The sequence below is a fragment of the Perca fluviatilis genome, chromosome 9 (genome assembly GCF_010015445.1).
Source record: "Perca fluviatilis chromosome 9, GENO_Pfluv_1.0, whole genome shotgun sequence".
In the NCBI taxonomy this organism is placed as follows: domain Eukaryota; kingdom Metazoa; phylum Chordata; class Actinopteri; order Perciformes; family Percidae; genus Perca; species Perca fluviatilis.
In genome coordinates, this window is record NC_053120.1 from 37,849,945 (window position 1) to 37,871,315 (window position 21,371).

A 21,371-nucleotide genomic window follows, 5' to 3' on the forward strand; every position below is an offset into this window, starting at 1 on the left:
TCACTAATCAATTTGATCATTATTAATGGTTAAATAACTGATTAAATGTCTACCACTTTCCAACAGCTGATATGTTAGCTACGTCATTCAAAACAAACGCGCCCCTCTCCAAAGAGACTGTGAAGATGCTACGCGGGTGGGGCTAAGAGCAACGGTGTCCACTCGATTTATTGGTCAGGCTTTTGGACTCCCAACGACGAGGGCATCGTCTTTTTTTGTACATCTCACGTTCCGTGTTTGCTCTATCCTTCCTCTAACGAAAGACTTAATATTTTTCATAAAAGATAAAAAATAATCAAGTAAGTAGCAAAATTACCCTCTGCCTTTACTAATACATGTACTGGTATATTCGTTTCTAAGGACCAGTGTTTGTGTTTTAGCTTACTATGAACACAGTGAGGACGTGTAACGTTACGCTAGCTAACTTCGACTGCGTTAAAGAGACAAACAGTGATTACAGGGTTATTGTGCTTCACGTTATATGACCAGTATTGAACATTAACGTTATCTTTCTAGTCCAACTTGTATTAATAAGAAATGAGGATGACCTATTCACAACTGGCCTATTGATACTTGAAGCCATCTGTTAACCATTTTGTTAGCTAAAAGTTCCACGAGAACCAAAATGTCTGAACGACTAACTGGTTGCTTGAACAAAAAATTGACAGTCCTGGCACTGACAATTATCTAACGTTTAGAACTGCTAATGTCCATATGGTGTCAAACGTTTCTGTTCATGCATGAGCTCATGTTAAGTTGTTAACTCAAAACCGTAGGTCAAACCTCGCCATTGGCTTTATATCTTAAACTGTAAATCAATAAATTCAGCCGTCTGCAAAGAAGACCAGTGTGCGCACTTCTTTCTCGATTTTCCGTTAAGTTCGCGAGGTTTTGTTTGGCTGTGCCACGCCCAGTCACCAGCCCCTAGCTTGTGTCATTATAGTGACAAATACTGACTGATGTTTTTTATTGTTTTAGGTGTTGCCTGCCTAAGATGTCTATGGTAAAGAGTGGTTGGCTCCATCGACAAAGTGAGTAGCCAGACGGTCTTTAACAGTTTACCACGTGTGACATTTGGTATGATATCCTGTATTAATGAATTGAGTTTGGATTGAACTTGACTGTACTTTATTTTCATTAAAGGTACCATACTGCATCGGTGGAAAAGAAACTGGTTTGATTTGTGGGTCGATGGATGGCTTGTGTTCTATAATAATCAGCAACGGCGTGACGTGGAGGATGACGTCCACATGAGGGACGAATGCATTGACATCCGCAACTTTTATGCTTGTCAAGGTACTGGTCATCTGTTGCATGAGGATGTCATTAAGTCTATATCAACGACGTTTGATTTCCGGGATTGCTCCGGTGCCGCCGGAGGTTCCGCCAGGTGTTCCGCTTTCTTTGTGTTGATGTTCTAAACTCTGTTGGATTCATGAGGACTATGGTTAACTGCTCCTCAGATCTCTGCAGGGTAAATCCAGACAGCTAGCTAGACTATCTGTCCAATCTGAGTTTTCTGTTGCACGACTAAAACAACTTTTGATCGTACACATGTTCCACCAAAACAAGTTCCTTCCCGAGGCTATTTTGCAGAGGCACCACTGCTCCGTCCGGCACTTAGCAGGGCCCAGGACGAATGTGACTTTAAAAAAATGCCAATAAACCAGAGCACGTTTTTCTCCCATCTCGGAATGTGGACTAGCCAGACCCTCCTCCGCAGCACTGTGGAGGAAGGTCTGACAATGCGAGACTAGGATCTCATTGGCCCAATCCCAAAGTCCGGACTCACAGACTCACGTACTTTGGTGCGCGTTCTCGCGAAATTCGTAAGGGCTTAGGGTTGTCCCAATGTCGAATTTCAAAGGGCGTGAGGGTTTGAGTACACACTTACCGAGCCCTTTCCGTGAGTCTGCATCGATACAGACTTCACCAAAGGGAGTTACCCACAGTTCAAAGCGTTGTGACGTTTACCGCGGAGACCGTAGGGAAATCCAGAAATTACAAAAGGTAAACAACAGCACGACACACGACCCCGGACCACAGACCAACCTGTTGTCCAGCTTGTAAAACAAGAGTTTGAAAAAATTTGGTATCGGGCAGCCGTCTCCTGTGCCTTGGCCGTGTGGAAAGCAACAAACTTAAAATGAAAATCCCCAAACCAGCAAGTGTTAGCAACATCTTTGTTATTAAACGTCGCCAAGGTAACATGTGATCTCGTCAAGTGCTGTCCCAATCCCGTTTCTACCTATCTGAGCCCATGTGGCCTCACACACTCACTCACTTAGCACCTGAGATCAATTAAGCCTGTGAGTCTTTAGTCCTTTGTCCCCAGGGCTCACTTTGGGATTGGGCCAATGGCTCACACTTAAAGGTGCACTATGAGTTCCTGCATGGTTTCAGCGCGATTTCATTTTTGTCTCAAATCGTAGACAGGCATCTCTCCTTGATCCGCTAGCTGCCTGCCCCCTGAATACACTGTGAAAAAGCCCGGTCTCGGGAGACAACACAGGGGTCGTAAACGTCAAACAAACACTAGGGGCACAGGCTTTGCACCAAAATACAACAAACCACGTTCCAGCACCTACTCTCAGATACAACTCACGCTACTCAATCAACTCTGCTCAAAGCCCCCCCAACCATCTTGTCGGTGATTGGCTGGAACGTGGTTTGTTGTATTTTGGTGCACAGCCTGTGCCCCTAGTGTTTGTTTGACGATTTATTTGTCTTCTGAGACCGCTTGTCTTTCAGAGACAAGCGTGTGAGTCAGGAAGGCGCTATCTCTAACGTTTATAAATATATATGGAATTAAACCAACTTTTGTTCATATTTTGAAACATGTCACCTCTATTTATCCTGCTGTATTGCTTCTCATACCCAGAGCTGAACCCTCCGGAGGGGAAGATGCGCGATGCCTTCCTTCAGATAGTGTTGCGAGATGGACGGGTCATCAGCCTGTGTGCAGACAGCGCATATGATGCTCTGTAAGACAACACAAACATGCTGAGTCATTATTTTTGGCTGCTCTCTTTTTGTTTCTGTGTTGGTAAAGTTGAATGTTTCAGTTGTTCTGGATTCATATTTCCAGATTAGACATTATTTAACGTCTAAGATGACATGGTTTCCACTTTGTGTTGCAGGGCATGGACCATGGCACTTCAGGATGCCAGAATTAATGCGGTGAGTTTCTGCTACATCTTAAATAACTTAAATTTGGACTTGATACCAAAATAAGAATAGGAAGTTATTGTAAAACTAGCCTGTCTATTTTAATATCTTATTAAGTAAATAGCTTTGACTTAAAACTAGAAAAACTATTATTTCCATGATCTAAGATGAAGCTGGCTGAGTGAATCAACTCTATTGTTTTTCATTATACCTTTATGATGGTAATCTCAGTGCCGTAGAATAAACTGTCTCTATGAGCGTTTGTCAGAATTCCATTTGTCCAAACGTCATGTAGCTCAGTTTTGTTGGGTGTTCATTCTCAGCTTTCAGGTGAGGTGGCCTCATTTGTAGTGTTATTTATTTTATTTTAGGTGGTCGCTACACCTCAGATCGGCTTTGCACAGGAAGTGATAGCATCTGCTCCTCCCCCCTACTCAGAATATGCTCCACCACTTCAGTTAAAAGTGCATTTCAGGCTACAACGCTCCTCTTTACCTCAATACATTTGTCAAACATTGTTTTATTATGTACAATATGATTATTCTGCCTTCATACTTTGTGCTGCTGTACTGTATATGTTCTACTACACAATTTGGCTTGGTCTGACAAGATCCTTTTTGAGGGAAAATCTAATGAAAACAACACCCAAGTAAGTTGATATCTACTACCATCTACTGGTGTAGTCATGGAAGTGTTGAAAAGCTCCACTAAGCACTTTTTGTGAAATCAACACTGAATCGAATGACTCTTAGGTAATGTTAAGGGCTCGTACTGGCATCCCACAAAGGATCAACTGTGTCTTTATAGCCTTTTTTGTTTCAGCAGGGTTATGCCCTGGGACCGTATGGAGAATATGTTGCACCTCCGCCACATGCTACACAGATTGTTTACTCTGCTGATGGGCAGCCCTACGCTTATCCTCATCACTACCAAGGTAAATAACTGCACATTTCTCTGCATATACAGGTGCAGAAGTAAACAACGTTTAAATTCCATTATTGCAAACTAAAATGAGACACCATGTTGCTGTTGTTTTTTTCTAGGTGGGTACACCACTCCTGAAGTGAACCATGTTGTTATTCATGAACCCCAGCATGAAGACCGAGGAGATGTGCCTTGGGGCATCCTCGCTGGAACAGCAACTGGTTTGACACTTGGTGCTCTCTTCTCTGTCTTCTAATGTCTTCATTAATGTACATTTAGTAGCACATACTGCCTATGTGTTTTTATATATATATATATATATATATATATATATATATATATATATATATATATACACACACACACACACACACACACACAGTAAATACTGTTATCACTTTCTCATATGCCCTGTGTGGCAGTTTCCCACCCCCTTTGTGTTGTCTGAATATGAACTATTATTCCTTTTGTGTACTGTACATTACTGTTTTTCAGGTTTTTCTGTTTCGTGGAGCACATTTGTCCTTTTTACATTTTGCAGAATTATCTAAATAACCATGACTTGGTTTTTGTTTTTTACAGGTTTTATGTTCACTTCTGTGTACTGTACCTTTTACTTTGTCTCACATGTATTACTTGTCTGTTTTGGTTGGGAATACGTAGTGTTTTTTCAGTTCCGCAGGTTATTTGTGGTGGAGGCAGGCTGAGAGTTGTGTGAATGCACGCACACACATTGTAGCACTTTAAAGATTATGTTTTTGGGGCATTTTCGGCCTTTATTTATTATTTCGATTGGACAGCTGAAGACAGTAAGGGGAGAGAGAGGGGGGAATGACATGCAGCAAAGGGCCGCAGGTCGGAATTGAACCCGGGCCCGCTGCGTCGAGGAGTAAACCTCTATATATGGGCGCCCGCTAGTCTTTAATCTTTTAAGATTGAACATTAGTCTGGGGAGTCTGCTCTGTATTTTCTACTGCACTTTCTACTGCACAAGAGGTCATAGTTCAAATGACTCTGTACGCAATTGGATAGTCCTTCAACCAATCAGACCAACCATCTGGGTGACGTACTTTAGGGTTGCTGCACTTCGGTAGCCGCCATGTTGAATGTAAACAAGAAGCTGCTTGCCGTCGCTTCTCTATCGTCATCGTGTTAAACCTGCCAATAGCGGTTGTGATTGGTCCCCGCAGATTTGTAACGGAAGCAGGATAGATAAATGTACAGGTGTCCAGCCTGAGCTGCAGGATGAAATCAAATCACCGGCAGATCGGGCTGGATTTACCCAGTCTAGGCGCCCGCTCTACCAACTGAGCTATCCGGGCGCCCACACACACAGTAGCACTTTGAGGTTCCACCCGTTTGGTGGATCCTGGTTGTGATGGATGTCTGTTCTCACCACCACAAATAATGTATGAGGAAACATTAGCATTTACACAATGTGCTTTGAAGTGAAAAGGGACATCACTCCTCCTAACTAATATTTGCATGCTTTATTTATGATAATTTATTTTCATTGGCAGCTGTTGAATCATACTTTTCATTTCATTTGAAATGTTTGGATTGATATTTTGGTTTTGATTTCAGTAGCCTCGGTACGGTCCGCACAAATGCAAATCAGGCCAATCAGCCTCTAGAGATTGTTACATTTCAATTGGCCTAGGCTTTTGTTTTAATTCCAAATGACTTTGACGTTGTCAGATTTTTCCATTATTCGTGTTCGTTATGACTACATTCATTCACTTTGAATAGCAACTTCTAATACATAGAAAACCTTTTTGGTCTGCTCTTCAAATATACTGCATATCATTATTAATGGCCTTTGGATGTTTAAGACTTTTTCCAAATCATTTCAGCAAATGATCAGCTTTGTGTAAGCAGCGTTACATTAATGTCATTTTTCTACAGGTCTAAAAGATGTAGAACAGTTAACTAAGAGATGTATTTTAACATATAATCAAAAATAACAAAGTTAATAATGACTCGTGTGGTTTTGTTTCGTGTTTATTTAACCCTGAGACTTTCGTTCACAGAACATGTCGTGTAGGATACAACAAAAGTGCAAATGACCCCCTTAACTAGGTTTAATGAGGTAACCAGTAAGAACCTCTAAACCCCCCCAAAAAAAACATACATATGAATATAGATATATTTCAAACCCACTGAGCATATTGACAGGATCTATAAGTAATTCAAAATGTACAGTAACCCACTACCAAGGACTGAAAGTCAAAACTGTATAAGTGTAGAAAATGTATGTATAGACAAATTTAGAAATGCTTTGTCATCAATATTGTATATTTTATGTTTCCTGTAAGATGGAATGACTCAATAGAAACCCAAAAGGCCCTGAAGCCGTTGACAACTTTGTATATAGAGAAATAAAAATAACCACTAAAAGGTTATTTACATATTTAAGAGAGTGAGCATTCTTACATTTTAAAGTATAAATTCTCATTTATAAAAGCCAACCCTCTTGCAACGGATTCTGTTACAGTGCAATAAAATCCCCATTAGACCATACTAAGAGGTATATAGTGTTGAAAATGTGCATTTACCCAGTGTAGCATCGCCACCTACTGTACATATCTGAGAACAGTGATGGAGGTAAGGCTGTTCAAACAAGTAGAGATTATTATCACTTTGGTTTGAGACAGAAAAACAATTTAACATACAACAAGTAAAAGAAATATGAAACACTACAAAAGTGTAGATGTAAACATGAGCATCAGTGGATTGACGAATTAGTGATAAATAGCGCTGAAACAGTTGATTAGTTGATCGGCCAAAGCGTCATCAATTAAGATATTGATTATCGATTAATCATTTTAGTCAATTATCCAGTTAAAAAAAAACGTTATCTGAAATTGTTACCTTTTAATATAAGCTTGTTTTCTGTTGCTTCACATCATAAAAAAAAATAAAATCTACTTTGGGCATTTTTGACTGCTAATCATATTTACTAAGAACTTTATAGCCCCTCCCACCCCCCCCCAAAAAAACTAACTAATTTCACTGACATAATTAAAGACATTTCCACCATAAATTGATGCAGAAAAATTCCCAAGAATGCAGGATATGAAGTGTTTGACATGCTCAAAATAAAAAAAAATAAAAAACCCAAAATGAACCCAAAGTTAAGCCCTTAGGCTCCAGTAACCTGTGATGGACATTTCCCACCATTTTTGACACACAAAAGATTAATCAAATAATCACAAGCATAATCGACAGAGACAATAATCGCCTGTTGCAGTCTTATTAATGAGTAGAAGGAGTGTTATTAGCCTTCTTGACCAAAATCCTCCGTAAACTTCTTCAGCTTCTCCAAGTCCTGCTCGTTGACTGTGGGCTTGGTGTTTGTCAGTGACCTCAGCATGTCGGGCTGCACGGAAAACATCACACAGGTCACAACACATGCTGATCGCTGTCAGCCGTCTCGCATTTATCATTAACACTGATCGACGTCTTTTCTTACCATGGACACGACTGCCTCTAGCAGTTTCTCCGAGGGAACGTCCATCCACGTCATCTTTATGGCGTTGGGATCACCCGGCGAACACGGAGTCAGGAGGTCTTCCACCACGACGTCGGGATTCTTCCATGATGACCCGTGGACCTTAATTGGTGTGTCGTTTGTGTGTGGATGGACAGAAATTAGAACACAAAGAAACATAAGTAGTTCCGAAACTGTTGTAATGTCTCAGTTAGACAGATTCATACAGTTGTACGGGCTAATTTAGGGTGAGAACGAGGAACTACTCTTTTTCTTCAATGAATAATGTCTCCCAATAAGTGAACTCTCTTGTTAAAGAAAATAATTAATTAATTTGTTTGTTAATTTTTTGTTTGTATAAACTTAAAACCCCAACAAGAGCAATGGAGATAACTAGGGCTGGGCATCGTTAAAAATCTTTCGATCCGGTGCCAATTTCGATACCTCAGTTTCGATGCCGGTTCTGTAATGATACTTTTTTCGATACCATATGTTTTAAAATCCATTTCAACATCAGCAAAAATACATTAAACACAAAACTTTTATTTCCCAACTTAATTGTGAATTAAAACTGTTATCAAAATGTAAAAATGCTGGTAACACTGCTCACTCAGAGTAACATTAATAAAGTTACCTTGCCTTACAAGCTCAGCCTGTCAGTCAGTCATCAGGGCAGAGAAACTACCGTTGTGCCTGCTTGTCTAAGAGGAAGTGTAACGTCAACAGCACCGCGACCGCTTTCAGCTCGCCATTAATATCACATCGCAGCAAACGCTGTGTAAGTTTGAAAAAACGTAACCACACTTGAAACCCCTTTATTGGCATTGCTGTGACTCACTGTGACTTCAACAAAACTACAGAGCAGACGACGTAGTTTACTCGGTCCGCACCTCTCCGTGTGTGTGTCGGTCGGAGCTCTGCTCTCTGTCAATATGCAGAGAGGACAGATAAGCTTGTGCTTACGCGTTCAGACGCTTTTGGAACTGAAATTTGGCACCGAAAGAAAGATTAATAATTTTTCGATACTCCTAGGATCGGATAATTTTTTTCGGTGCCATAAAAGTATTGACGTTCGGTGCCCAGCCCTAGAGATAACCGCAGCGATTTAAAAAAACTAGTCTACAGAAATGCTAGCTGCTCTGTGAGGCTGGATTAGGCACAGCAGTGCTTTGAGCTAAATGTCAGTGTTGGGACCGGAGCAGTGTGGTTAAACACTATCTGTTAAACAAAGACCTCAGAGCATGTGGCCTCTGGAACAAAGGAAACCACATGAGGCAGGCCACAGGCCCTCCTTAAAGACATGCGGCCTCCGTGGAAACTCAAAAGCCTAAAAGTCACACCTCCATGAGAAAGGATGGCCGCAGGTCTTAAAGCACCCATATTATGGGCATTTTCAGGTTCATAACTGTATTTTAAGGTTGTACCAGAATGGGTTGGTTTAACATGGTTTAATTTTCAAAAAACACCATATTTTTGTTGTACTGCACAGCTCTCTCACTCTGCAGATCCTCTTTTCACCTCGTTTCTGTTTTAGCTACAGAGTGAGACCTCTTTTCTTCTTCTTCTGTACTATCTTTGATTGCACTCGCACATGCGCAGTAGCTCAGATGTAGATCATGTCAGCTAGCGAACTCTAGAGACAGTAAAAGAAAGCCTGTTTCTCCAACTTTGGTCAGTTACAAGGCAGGATTAGCTGGAAGACTTCTTCTAAACCAGGGCGCACATGTAAGTAGTTCTTTTGTAGATTATGGTGAACTTGTGTGTGTTGTAGCAGTGCTTTGCTATTGAGAACGAGGTAGCACGCTAGCGTTAGCATGCTAACTCTACGAGCTAACGGTTGTGGTTAGCCAGCTCGTTTCAGATTGTGACGTCACAGTCCGGGCCGATTTTGAACAGCTCACCAGGAGACTGAAGGCAGGACAAATTCAGAAACCGTATCTCACTCAAAACAGCATGAATGGATTTTTTTCAAAGTTTGTATGTGTGTGGAAGCACCAGAGACACAAAATAACACCCCAAATCCCAGAAAAAGTGTTTTTTTCATAATATGGGCACTTTAAAAAGTACAGACAGTGTAGTTCACACCTTCAAGAACTCTGATTCCCGATTGGTCAGGGGTCCCTGAACGCAGCAGGGGTCCGTGCCCGGGTGGCCGAGGATATAAAATACCCTGGTCACCCTCTCCTCATTGTCATCCGCTGTATGCGCGAGCTGCGACAGGATGCACACGCAAACGTTTGTACTTTTACTTTCATTTTCCGGACAAGTGGACTATTTTTGGTGTTCTGGAAACACCCTGGATCCTGAAGAAACACGCACCAGTGTTTCAGTTCTGCAGAAGAGAAAATAACATTTCTCTACAAGAAAATCGGACAACACGGACACCGTTTTTCTTCTGAAGTCGACGTAACTTGTCACCCGCTGCCTTTGGGGAGAGAAAAGTTTTATTTTAGAAATAGGTGTGCGTTATTAACGTTGGTACCCGCTAATGCTGCAACTTTGTTACGACATTGAATGTGATTGATTAATAGGTGCTACTGGTGCACGTCTGACTATTAATCCGACTGGGACCACCAGGTCCAATTTATCGCTCTGAAAGTACTGGATCACGGTACCTGTTGATGATGTTGTTAGGGCTGCACAATTAATCAAATTTTTATCACGATCACGGCTTCACACGATCAAATTTGCGCGATCGAGCACTATTTAAAATGCGTCATTCCGTTCATAGAACACTCCTCATCAAAGTTTTTGCAAAGCCAATCTAGCGCTCCATAAACCACTGTCTGATCACGTGCCTCCATGAGCCAATCAGAGTTGTTCCCTGCACCGCGCAGCTTAGTTTTTAGATCTAGCTAGACAGTCACAGAGGACAGAGTAACGTGAGGAAAATTCCACAACAGGTAGCAGTCGGTCATCATAAGCAGGTCACAATGTTTACCAGTAAACGGCAGTAAAATTTTGTCCCGTCTGTTTTGTTTTTCAGACAACAGCAGTGACTATAGTGCCAGTTTGTGTCTTTTAGCTCATAGCTTTAGCAGCAGACTGTTTGACGTCCCGCTGTTGGAATCCTGTCACACTACACCGTTTAGCTGTCAGCATTTTAGCCGTGTTTAACCCAGTTACTACTGTGGCTAACGGTAGGCTAACGTTACCTGCTGTGTAACGTGTTATTAGTGTTTACTAGCGTGACATGCAGCGATGTTTATGTTGCCTCTAACGTGGATTTCGGAGCATCAGAGCGCAACGCAGACATGCGAGTAGCAGTGTAATGAGCCACCGAAATCCGCGTTGCTATTTCGTCAGGTAGATGCCTTACGGCAAACTGCATGTATGGAAAGCGGTCGCACAACAGCTGAAATGGCATACTCCTTCACAGTATCCTTCAATAAAGGAGGAATGTAGCACAATATAGATGTATTAGCAGGAATGTAGCACAATATGGATGCATTAGCAGTTATAATTAGCATATGTGACAATAAAAAATTAGTTTTGGTTAAAATCAACAAATAATCGTGATAATTAATCGTGATCTCAATATTGATCAAAATAATCGTGATTATCATTTTGGCCATAATCGTGCAGCCCTAGATGTTGTGTTGGATACTGGAGTTTGTTTGAAACTGTAATTGCTGCACTGCCAATCTCCCGCCGCGGAGAAGTTTAGTTACTGTACTAAGGGAGATAATAAGCTTTCCGTCTGTCATTCGGACCACAGCGCCGCAACGTAACGAGAACGTTACCTCGTGGTCCCGTGTAGACAAAGGGACCGGTTATTATCGCGCGAGAAGTCAGCGGTTAGCTCGCCAGAGGCAGAAAAATAAACATCCCCTCGTTAGCCAACTTCTCAGGCCCCTGCCATAACGTCAAGTTAGGCCAGAGTCCTGAGTGAACGAGAGGGTTGGTTATTATCAGAACCTCCAAAATCAAGATCCCAAGTGTTCTCCTCTCTCTAAAGTGTGCTTTCTTTCCTTTTTTTACACACTAAACCTAACACACATACACAGATTAGCTAACCCTACCCCATAGTCACATGGTGTGCAACCAAGCTTCACTACCCGCCATCTTGGGGTTAAATAGCCTTTGTGTATCTTCCTCAAGTAGCCATTTTTCGCCTTGCACTAAAAACTACAAAGAGCCTTACATCTCGCCGTGTTGCATCCGCCATCATGATCTCGCGGCTTAGCTACCCACGTGATCTCGTCACCTCTCTCTCTCTCATTTTGCTTTTGTTTTAGTTTGTAACAAGTATATTTGGTTTATTGATTGAACAACTATTGATTGACAATTAACAATTTGGAAGTTAAATAAATTCTATTATACTTTAAAGAGCAGTTGTTTGTGATTATTTGTGTATCTGTTGTAATAACAGCTGGTTGAACAGGTCAGCGCTCGAATTTCACCCTTCCCGTTCACATTACAAATAGAAGATAAATTAATCAAATTAATTAAGATCTGTATTTTCAAAGAGAACACCACCTATGGGACAGTTTTCACAGTTCAGTTATTGGTCCCTGATTCCAGGGTGGTGCCCCGTTTTTTTACGGTTTGTCAATTACTGATATTCATAACTTTATTAATATTGATAAAACATCTTTGATAAATTGCCAATAATTGAATCTGTACCTTTACCAATTCCCAACATCAGCATGCTAACATGCTCACAATGACAAATGCTAACATACTTCATGTTTACAATCTTATTAGTTTAGCATGCTAACGTTTGCTAATTAGCACAAAACACAACAGCTGAGGCTAATGAGAATGTCACTAGTTTGGGAGGTATTTAGTCCTAAATGAACAAAAAGTATTGGACAAAATTAAAATGTTGACCTGATGATAAATTAAGGGATTATAGTACATCTTGAGGGGGGCGTGCATATGTTTATCAAATTATAATGCAATCCTTCCAATAGTTATGAGACATCTGTCTTATTTTGGAACATATTTTCCTGCTCAAGTGCAGTCTTGCATTCAGTCTTTTTTTCAGTTACTGTTTTTTTTTTACCTTTTTGAAGTGAGTGGCTGACTGCACCTTCCTTACAGGCTGCATGAGGGCGTCCCTCACGATAACACTGATGTCCGCCCCGGAGTAGCCCTCGGTCTTGTCGCCCAGAGTGATGAAGTCGGCCTCCGTCAGCTCGTTGGGGGTGGAGCCCAGATGCAGTTTGAACATGAAGGAGCGGGCGTGCTTTTCAGGCAGAGGAATGTAGATTCGCTTTTCAAACCTAAGACACAAAAGATTCAATCGTTATCCCTTAAAGTTTCCCTCGAAGCCCTTGAACGTTTCTGAGAACTTTTCATCTTTTCCAGTGGCATGAGATAAGGGAACTGACGTTTTCACTACAGAAAAGATGGTAGAGTGTGAGATTGTGTGGTGCCTTGTGGCACTCCAGCTACAATGTTAATTTGGTCTAATTAGAAGTTTTTGACGCAAACTAAAATAGAATGCAACCTGACAGACTAGTTTAAGACCATGCCTCAGAGGTCTACTCTTTTTTTTCCCCCTCAAATTGATAAGGAGGTTATGTCGGCCACATGAGGAATTCCAAGTAATGACAACAAAACTGTCGGCGCACATAATATATCCACATAATAGTAGCCTTCTGTGATTGCGCACCACCCCTCCATACACATACAGTTGCTAGTAGCCAAGGAGGACACGGAGGATTACATGATGGGCGAAAGATGCTGGATGACCCAATCTTCTGAACATAGTCATACTGAGAAATACAGAGAGAGTTGTGTGGAGCTGATAGTCTTATTTAGCAACTTATTTGGCAATGACTTGAATGTAACGGACATTCAATAATATCAAAAAGGTACGCGCTAAAGCTTTAGGAATAATAATCAAGAATTGTCATTTGTGATTCTATTTAAAAAGCATTCTATCCTTGCACTTTTTAAAGAGAACATAGTCATTATTTTTTTGTTTATATCCTCGACATTCCATTTCCGGGACTGCTCCGTTGCAGACAGAAATGGTCCGCCGGATTTCACTCATTTAGACCAGATATCCGTTGCCTTGGGCATTCTTTGTGTTGGCGTTCTAAACTGTCCAATCTGAGTTTTCTGTTGCATGACTAAAACAACCTTTAAACGTTCCACCAAAACAAGTTCCTTCCCGAGGCTATTTGGCAGCGGCACCACAGCTTTTCCCGCCCAAGGTGATTGTGATTGGTTTAAAGAAATGCCAATAAACCAGAGCATGTTTTTCTCCCATCCCGGGAATACAGTGTGGACTAGCCAGACCCTCCTCCGCAGCGCTGTGAAGGAAGGTCTGGCAGAGCAAGACCATTATTTTTACACAGTAGGTGAAACTAACCTCCTCCTGATTGCAGAGTCCAGTGTCCATGGTATGTTTGTGGCTCCGAGGACCAGGATCCCCTCATTATCATTTCCAACGCCTGAGAGGAGGAGGACATTTTTTTTTACACTTCATAAACAAACTACTGCTACTCAGATTCAGATCCCGAGCAGGGGCGATTCTTGGATCAGACCTTTAGGGGGGCTCAGCCCCTAATGAGAATGTGACACAGGTACAGTGACTTGTTATTGTTAAACCCCACCCCTGCTAAATCAGTAATTTCATTATCTGATAATCTCTGAGCAAGCTACTGAACAACAACGTCAGCTAACGTTTTTTGACACTATTAACACTATGATAGAACCTGACACTATAAGTCACAGTAATAACAACCAATTTGACACAAGGTTCTAACATTCAGCAATTTTAGTTGCTTACGTTTCAATTTGGGTTCTAATCTGCGCCATGAAATGACCAACTTCTTCTCTGGGGACTACCAACGTTAAACTTCACACCCGCACTCCTGCTCTCCCTCTGACAGATCAGATAGAGACTCCGCTAAAGGCGGGAGTCTGGCACAACCTCTTCCGATTGGCCAAAACTAGGTTTCTGTTAAATCGTAACAGTTTGTCCTCTGTCACTAACAGACAAGTTCACAAACTCTCACTTAAGCTCTAAAAGTTTTTTTTCAAAAGGTGGGGCTGAGATGAAATTTAGGGAGGCTTGAGACCCCCTAAAAAGGGTCTAAAATCGCCCACGGATCAGAGTTATTTTAAGGTTGTCTCTTCTTGCTCACCTTGCATCTGGACGAGGAACTCCGTCTTGATTCTGCGAGCTGCTTCGCTCTCGTTCTCGCTCCTGGAGCCGCAGAGGGAATCGATCTCGTCGATGAAAATGATGGATGGCCTGTGTTCTCGGGCTAAAGTGAACAGGCTCTTCACCAGCCTGGAGAGAGACACGGGGGGGGGGCGGGAGCAGCAGTAGATGGTTATTGTCCGTTTATCGTATTCCCAGTTTTATCGTCGTGTAAAGCAGAGATCTTCAAAGGGGGTCCTCAAAGTTACTGCAGACGGGGCCTCCAAATTATGGTATGATGTATCATAATTTGTATAATGTTTTAAAAGTTTTGTAAAAAAATAAAATGTCTTAACATGAATCCAACATATTATTAGCAAATATAAATGGGCCTATTTGTGAAAAAAAAAAAAAACACACATTGATGATAGGCTTACTGGCCTATAGGTAAGGTAGTCACTAAGGTAGCCATCTACAGATACAGTTCATCCTAAGGATTCACCGTACCACATGTATGCTTAACATTAAACATGATTTATAAAATCACAGCAACAATTATTATTTTATTAGCTTAGTATTCTATGCACTACAAAGGTATGTATAAAGGCTTTAGGCTACCCACACCCTATTGCAGCCCCAGTTTAATATCTAACTTTATTTTATACAATATATGTATTAGGGGGTCCCTGCTCCGTCTCTCTCAGTTAAGGAGTCCTTGGCTTAAAGTGCTCATATTATGCTCATTTTCAGGTTCAGAATTGTATTTAGAGGTTATATCAGAATAGGTTTACATGGTTTAATTTTCAAAAAACACCATATTTTTGTTGTACTGCACATTGCTGCAGCTCCTCTTTTCACCCTGTGTGTTGAGCTCTCTGTTTTAGCTACAGAGTGAGGCATCGCACTTCTATTCCATCTTTGTTGGGAGTCGCACATGCTCAGTAGCTAGGTAAGGACTACTAGCCAGTCAGAAGCAGAGTATGAGGGTGTGTCCTGACAGTACCTAGGTAAGGACTACTAGCCAGTCAGAAGCAGAGTATGAGGGCGTGCCCTGACAGTACCTAGGTAAGGACTACTAGCCAGTCAGAAGCAGAGTATGAGGGTGTGCCACGCTAGCAGCTAGGCGAGCATTATAACGTGTTTTGTCTCTGAAGTAAAGGCTGGACTACAATAGAGCTGTTTGGAGCAGTTGGTAAACAGTGTTTTCTGTTGGAGATGGTAAGTGCCTTTGGGGGAGACTTTGGGCTTTTTCGCTTTGTAAACATATAACATGCACAAAAAAAGATATAGAACACAATTAAGGAAAGGGGAAAAAAGCATAATATGAGCACTTTAAAAAACGTTGACGACCCCTGGTGTAAAGAACCCGGGCCTCACTTTTCGCTTTCCCCCAACCACTTGGACACAAGGTCCGAGGAGGAGATGGAGAAGAAGGTGGAGTTGTTGGCTTCTGTGGCCACCGCCTTGGCCAGGTAGGATTTCCCTGTTCCTGGAGGGCCAAACAGAAGGATCCCCCGCCAAGGAGTTCGCTTTCCTACACAGACAGACACTGTATCAGAAAAATACAATTCATTTTCAGGAGGTATAAGAGGTCTCTTGTTTTCAGTACCTTTGAACAGATGAGGGAATTTGATGGGCAGGATCACGGCTTCTTTTAAGGCTTCTTTGGCCCCCTCAAGTCCAGCTACATCGTCCCACTTAATGTTTGGCTTTTCCATGACAATGGCACCTGAAAAAGGGATGGGTTTAATAAACACTTTATAGATCAAATCATTCATTATTTTCTGAAATATCATGCAGTGATGATGATGTGCTGCATGCCATATTTAACTGCTGCATCTGCCTCTATGTTCGTTCAATGCAATGACGGTGTCATTCACCTGAGAGTTGATTTTCAAACTTCTTTTTCTCTGCGTCGTCCCCATCACCATTTTGTTCCCTGAAATGTAATGACAACAGTCCACCACGTGATTTATTGGCACTTTAATAAACAGTGAACAGTGATTTGTATGGTATGCACTATTGATTCTGCAGCTCCCCTAGTTTCCCTATCATTTAGAAAGAAACCGATAGGACACTGCACATTCTTAGGAAGGTCACTGAAAAAGATTCTGTAATTGGGTACTAATTATAAGTATTCATTTGGTGCACTTTGAATACAAATAATTCCATTAATTGAAACATGAAAAAAATGCCATATTTGTCTGCAGGGAGTTAAAAATTTCAACAATAGATCTCTGTCAGTTATTCCAGTCATTACGATTTCAGCCGTTCTTTCAAGTCAAATCTTTTGGAATTAAACAACTTCTTTGAAACTTAAAAAGGTACCCTATGGAGCAATGTTTTTATGAATGGCTTCCCATTTTCTTTCTCTCGTGCATGACACGATACACATTTCTGCCGATGGTTTCACAGTATTCCGCTGATCGAATGTGTCCAGAAACACAGCAATGTGCCAGCACAGCCGGGGGGAACAGAAGGCCGCTAGGAAGTAAACATGGTTGGAAACAATGCATGTTTCAAAAGGATTTGACCACACACACACACACACACACACACACACACACACACACACACACACACACACACACACACACACACACACAGACACACACACACACACACACACACACACACACACACACACACACACACACACACACACACACACACACACACACACACACACACACACAATGTTGTCTGGGAGATGGGTAAGTCCTAAACGGGACAGATAAGCACATAAGAAGCTGGGTCCAGACTAGTTTAATGATAGCCAGACAGATTCTTTGACAGGATGGAGGAATGAAGGGGTGCCGTCAATCCAGGAGTGGGCTTGTGAGATGGCTAGGGTGGGGGCATTTGAAAAGAAATATCATATAAACGGTTTGCCAGACTGGCTGTCTATACTAGAAAATGGGGAAAGCACCTGAGCTTTCTGGAGGGATCCTAAGAAGCTTTGTGTTGGGGACAGACATGTATGAAGGGCTTATGGAGTTGTCATTTATACATATGCTTATTTGGTTTTATTTTATGAGGACTATGGTTAACTGCTCCTCAGATCTCTGCAGGGTAAATCCAGACAGCTAGCTAGACTATCTGTCCAAGCTGAGGTTTCTGTTTTGCACGACTAAAACAACCTTTAAAAGTACACATGTTCCAAAACAAGTTCCTTCCCGAGACTATTTAGCACTGGCACCGTGGCTCCGTCCGTTGCTTAGCAGCGCCCAAGGCAATTGTGATTGGTTTAAAGAAATGCCAATAAACCAAAGCACGTTTTTGTCCCATCCAAGAATGCTGTGTGGACTAGCCAGACCCTCCTCCGCAGCACTGTGGAGGAAGGTCGAGAATGCGAGAATAGTGGGATATTAGTCTATATCCTTGACGTTCCACTTCAGGGATTGCTCCAGTGCTGCAGGAAATTCCGCCGGATGCATGTATGTCTGTTACCTTCCTCTTAGCCTGACAAGCCAGACCCACATCAAGATGTTGGGTCTGGGAACTCACCATTGACAGGGCTCAATCCAAGGGGCGGGATAAACGGTTGTCTTTCAAATTACCACTGCAAGCAATAGGACAGCGCTACAACCAGGCAGAGCAACAAAGAAGGTAGCGGAGCTAGTTGATAGATTAAACTTTTGCCGTATCTGGTCAGCAAAACTCCAAACACATCTTCCTTTTTTAAGAATAATTTCTGTGCTGTTCTTTGTTCTTTTCTCAAAGAAAAGCTGAACTCCAAGTCTTCCAGAAGACCGCTGTTCCCAGCAGCAGCAGCGGCCATAAGCCCGCCCACCGACTCTATACATGATGTGATTGGCCTGGCCAGAGTTTGATTTTTCCAGCTCGCAAGCCAACGGAGAGTGCCTAGACCCCCCCTGGCTGCACATTACATTTGCTGCCGCTAGGATGCGTCTAGATTTCTAGGCTACCTTCCTCTTCTTTCTTTGGGTTGTAATTTTAAACTCTGGTGGATTTTTAGGACTATGGTTAACTGCTCCTCAGATCTCTGCAGGGTAAATCCAGACAGCTAGCTAGACTATCTGTCCAAGCTGAGTTTTCTCTCGCACGACTATTTGACAGCGGCTCCGTGCGGAGCTTAGTGCCGCCCATGACAATTGTGATTGGTTTAAAGAAATGCCAATAAACCAGAGCACGTTTTTCTCCCATCCCTGAATGCTGTGTGGACTAGCCAGACCCTGCTCCGCTCCACAGCGTGTGGATGGTCTGGCAAAGCGAGATTAGTGGGATATTGACTCACCCTTTGTCATCAGACTCTTTGACAGGTTTGGCCGGAGGACTCTTCTCCTTCTTCTTGAGATATTCCTTCAGCTGCTCGGCTCTGTCCAGGTAGTCGGCACACTTGGCTCTGATGCTCTGCGCTGCTCGGTCTCCCTGGGCCTCATCTGCAACACAGGAAGAAGCTTAGATCATGGTGTTGGGTTGGATAGAAGTGATGTTTGAAAAAAAATACAACAAATCACACGGAATATTGTAAGAAATTAAACATGAATAGGCTCCTCACACTTGACAACATGAAGGAAGTATTGCACTGCATGCTGGTACAATTTGAGTGCCTCTTCGTAGTTTTTGGCTTTGTCCTCCGCTGCAGCTTTGCTGGCGAGATCTATAGCTTTCTGAGACAACACGAAGAAGAAGAATTCAGGAGACCACCTTGTCATATGGTACCCTTACATATCTTTATTAGTAGTTAACAATGTGTTTAAAGGTCCCATGGCATGGAAATTTCACTTTATGAGGTTTTGTAACATTAATATGCGTTCCCCCAGCCTGCTTATGGTCCCCCAGTGGCTAGAAATGGTGATAGGTGTAAACCGAGCCCTGGGTATCCTGCTCTGACTTTGAGAAAATGAAAGCTCAGATGGGCCGATCTGGAATCTTCTCCTTATGAGGTCATAAGGAGCAAGGTTACCTCCCCTTTCTCTGCTTTGCCCACCCAGAGAATTTGGCCCACCCATGAGAGAGAGAGAGAGAGAGAGACATCATGGCTTTCAAACGAGCAAAGTGGCAGTTGGTCAAGGCCACGCCCCCACCCTCCACCTCAATAGCTACAGACACACAAATGGCACGTCCTAAGGAAGGCTCTAGTGGCTGTAATTCTGCACCAAGGCTGAATTTTGGGAAAGAGACTACAGATACAGTATTAGGGGACCACTAAGGTCTACCGAGCCCTGGGTATCCTGCTCTGCCTTTGAGAAAATGAAAGCTCAGATGGGCCTATCTGGAATCTTCTCCTTATGAGGTCATAAGGAGCAAGGTTACCTCCCCTTTCTCTGCTTTGCCCACCCAGAGAATTTGTATTAGGGGGACCACTAAGGTCTATATAAAAGAGACTTCAGATACAGTATTAGGGGACCACTAAGGTCTATATAAAAGAGACTTCAGATACAGTATTAGGGGGACCACTAAGGCCTATATAAAAGAGACTTCAAATACAGTATTAGGGGACCACTAAGGTCTATATAAAAGCGACTTCAGATACAGTATTAGGGGACCACTAAGGTCTATATAAAAGAGACTTCAGATACAGTATTAGGGGACCACTAAGGTCTATATAAAAGAGACTTCAGATACAGTATTAGGGGACCACTAAGGTCTATATAAAAGAGACTTCAGATACAGTATTAGGGGACCACTAAGGTCTATATAAAAGAGACTTCAGATACAGTATTAGGGGACCACTAAGGTTTTATACAAAAGCATCCAAAGAGCACCATATCATGGGACCTTTAAATGTGATCTGAAAAGTAACCCCTACCTACAGCTGTCAAATAAATGTAGTGGAGTAAAAAGTACAACGTTAAATTTAGAATTAGAACGTAGCATCAAATATCAAATGCTGAAATACTTAATAATACAAAATTGATCTTAAAAAATGCTCAAATACTTAAGTACAGTACAAGTGCATGAAACCTATCCTTAAGTACAGTACTTAAGTGTATAACTTCGTTACTTTTCACCACTATAAATGGCTACCACAAGCCAAAGGGATTCTCAAATGTTGTTTTTAACTTGTAACGTTAGCAAGCTGATCCTCCAAACATTACCAAACGATTAAAAAAAACTAATAAAAAGTCATTTATCATTACTTCTAAAGGCTGGTACCGAGTTAGTTCATCTTTATGTTCACATTTACGTACTTTCACATGCTGAATTAGCCATTTAAGATGAATAAAAGCGGACAGTTAATCAAAAAGCAGACTGGTTTAACGTGTCTTTGGATGTCACACAGTCTTATGTAACTAACTAACCAACCAGGTAACGTTAGCTAGCTTACTAAAAGTTTGTCACTCACCTGTAAATTACTACCGGCCATTAGCTTTAGATATGTCGGTCAAACTTTAACCTGTCACTTTAGATACAACTGTAAACTATTTCTTCTTGTTAGCTGCTACTTACGTTTCTTTAACAACTACAATAGTAAACTGTTTATGGGCATAAAGCTTGGTTGTCTCTCTTCCGCGTCAACAAAAAGTTACTGTCACTTCCGCGGTGGTCACGTGACAATGTTATTGTCAGGATGTCATCAGCTACTGCGAGGTCATTTCACTCATGCTTTTGAAAACTACTATACTAATTTAAGGTACAACTACTACACAGATGTACATATTTAGAATTAATTAGTTAACTTTGAAGGAAAAAAACGGAAATTAAATGAATTCAAGCACA

General features: G+C 41.8%; 2 protein-coding genes across 3 annotated transcripts; one reads left to right on the forward strand and one right to left on the reverse strand.

Annotated features, from left to right (window-relative positions):
• The first annotated feature begins 128 nt into the window (after nucleotides 1-128).
• LOC120566157 (pleckstrin homology domain-containing family B member 2-like) lies at nucleotides 129-4,415 on the forward strand. 2 transcript variants are annotated; one of them, XM_039812438.1, is made up of 8 exons: nucleotides 131-299; nucleotides 979-1,031; nucleotides 1,144-1,296; nucleotides 2,882-2,984; nucleotides 3,141-3,180; nucleotides 3,540-3,626; nucleotides 3,994-4,102; nucleotides 4,212-4,407. In XM_039812438.1, exons 2-8 carry the CDS (start codon nucleotides 995-997, stop codon nucleotides 4,346-4,348), a joined length of 666 nt encoding a protein of 221 aa, XP_039668372.1. In that variant the 5' UTR covers nucleotides 131-299; nucleotides 979-994; the 3' UTR covers nucleotides 4,349-4,407. The 2 variants fall into 2 exon arrangements, with proteins under 2 accessions (XP_039668373.1, XP_039668372.1); XM_039812439.1 differs by lacking the exon at nucleotides 3,540-3,626 and having other exon boundaries at nucleotides 129-299; nucleotides 4,212-4,415.
• Nucleotides 4,416-7,081: 2,666 nt separating this feature from the next.
• On the reverse strand, nucleotides 7,082-21,205 carry LOC120566151 (vacuolar protein sorting-associated protein 4B-like). The gene is made up of 11 exons (XM_039812429.1): nucleotides 20,998-21,205; nucleotides 19,207-19,318; nucleotides 18,943-19,087; nucleotides 16,565-16,623; nucleotides 16,294-16,413; nucleotides 16,062-16,218; nucleotides 14,686-14,834; nucleotides 13,908-13,989; nucleotides 12,591-12,810; nucleotides 7,565-7,705; nucleotides 7,082-7,471 (listed from the first exon to the last, which is right to left on the reverse strand). The coding sequence occupies exons 1-11, from the start codon at nucleotides 21,016-21,018 to the stop codon at nucleotides 7,370-7,372; spliced, it is 1,308 nt and encodes a 435-aa protein (XP_039668363.1). The 5' UTR covers nucleotides 21,019-21,205; the 3' UTR covers nucleotides 7,082-7,369.
• Between the last annotated feature and the right edge of the window lie 166 nt (nucleotides 21,206-21,371).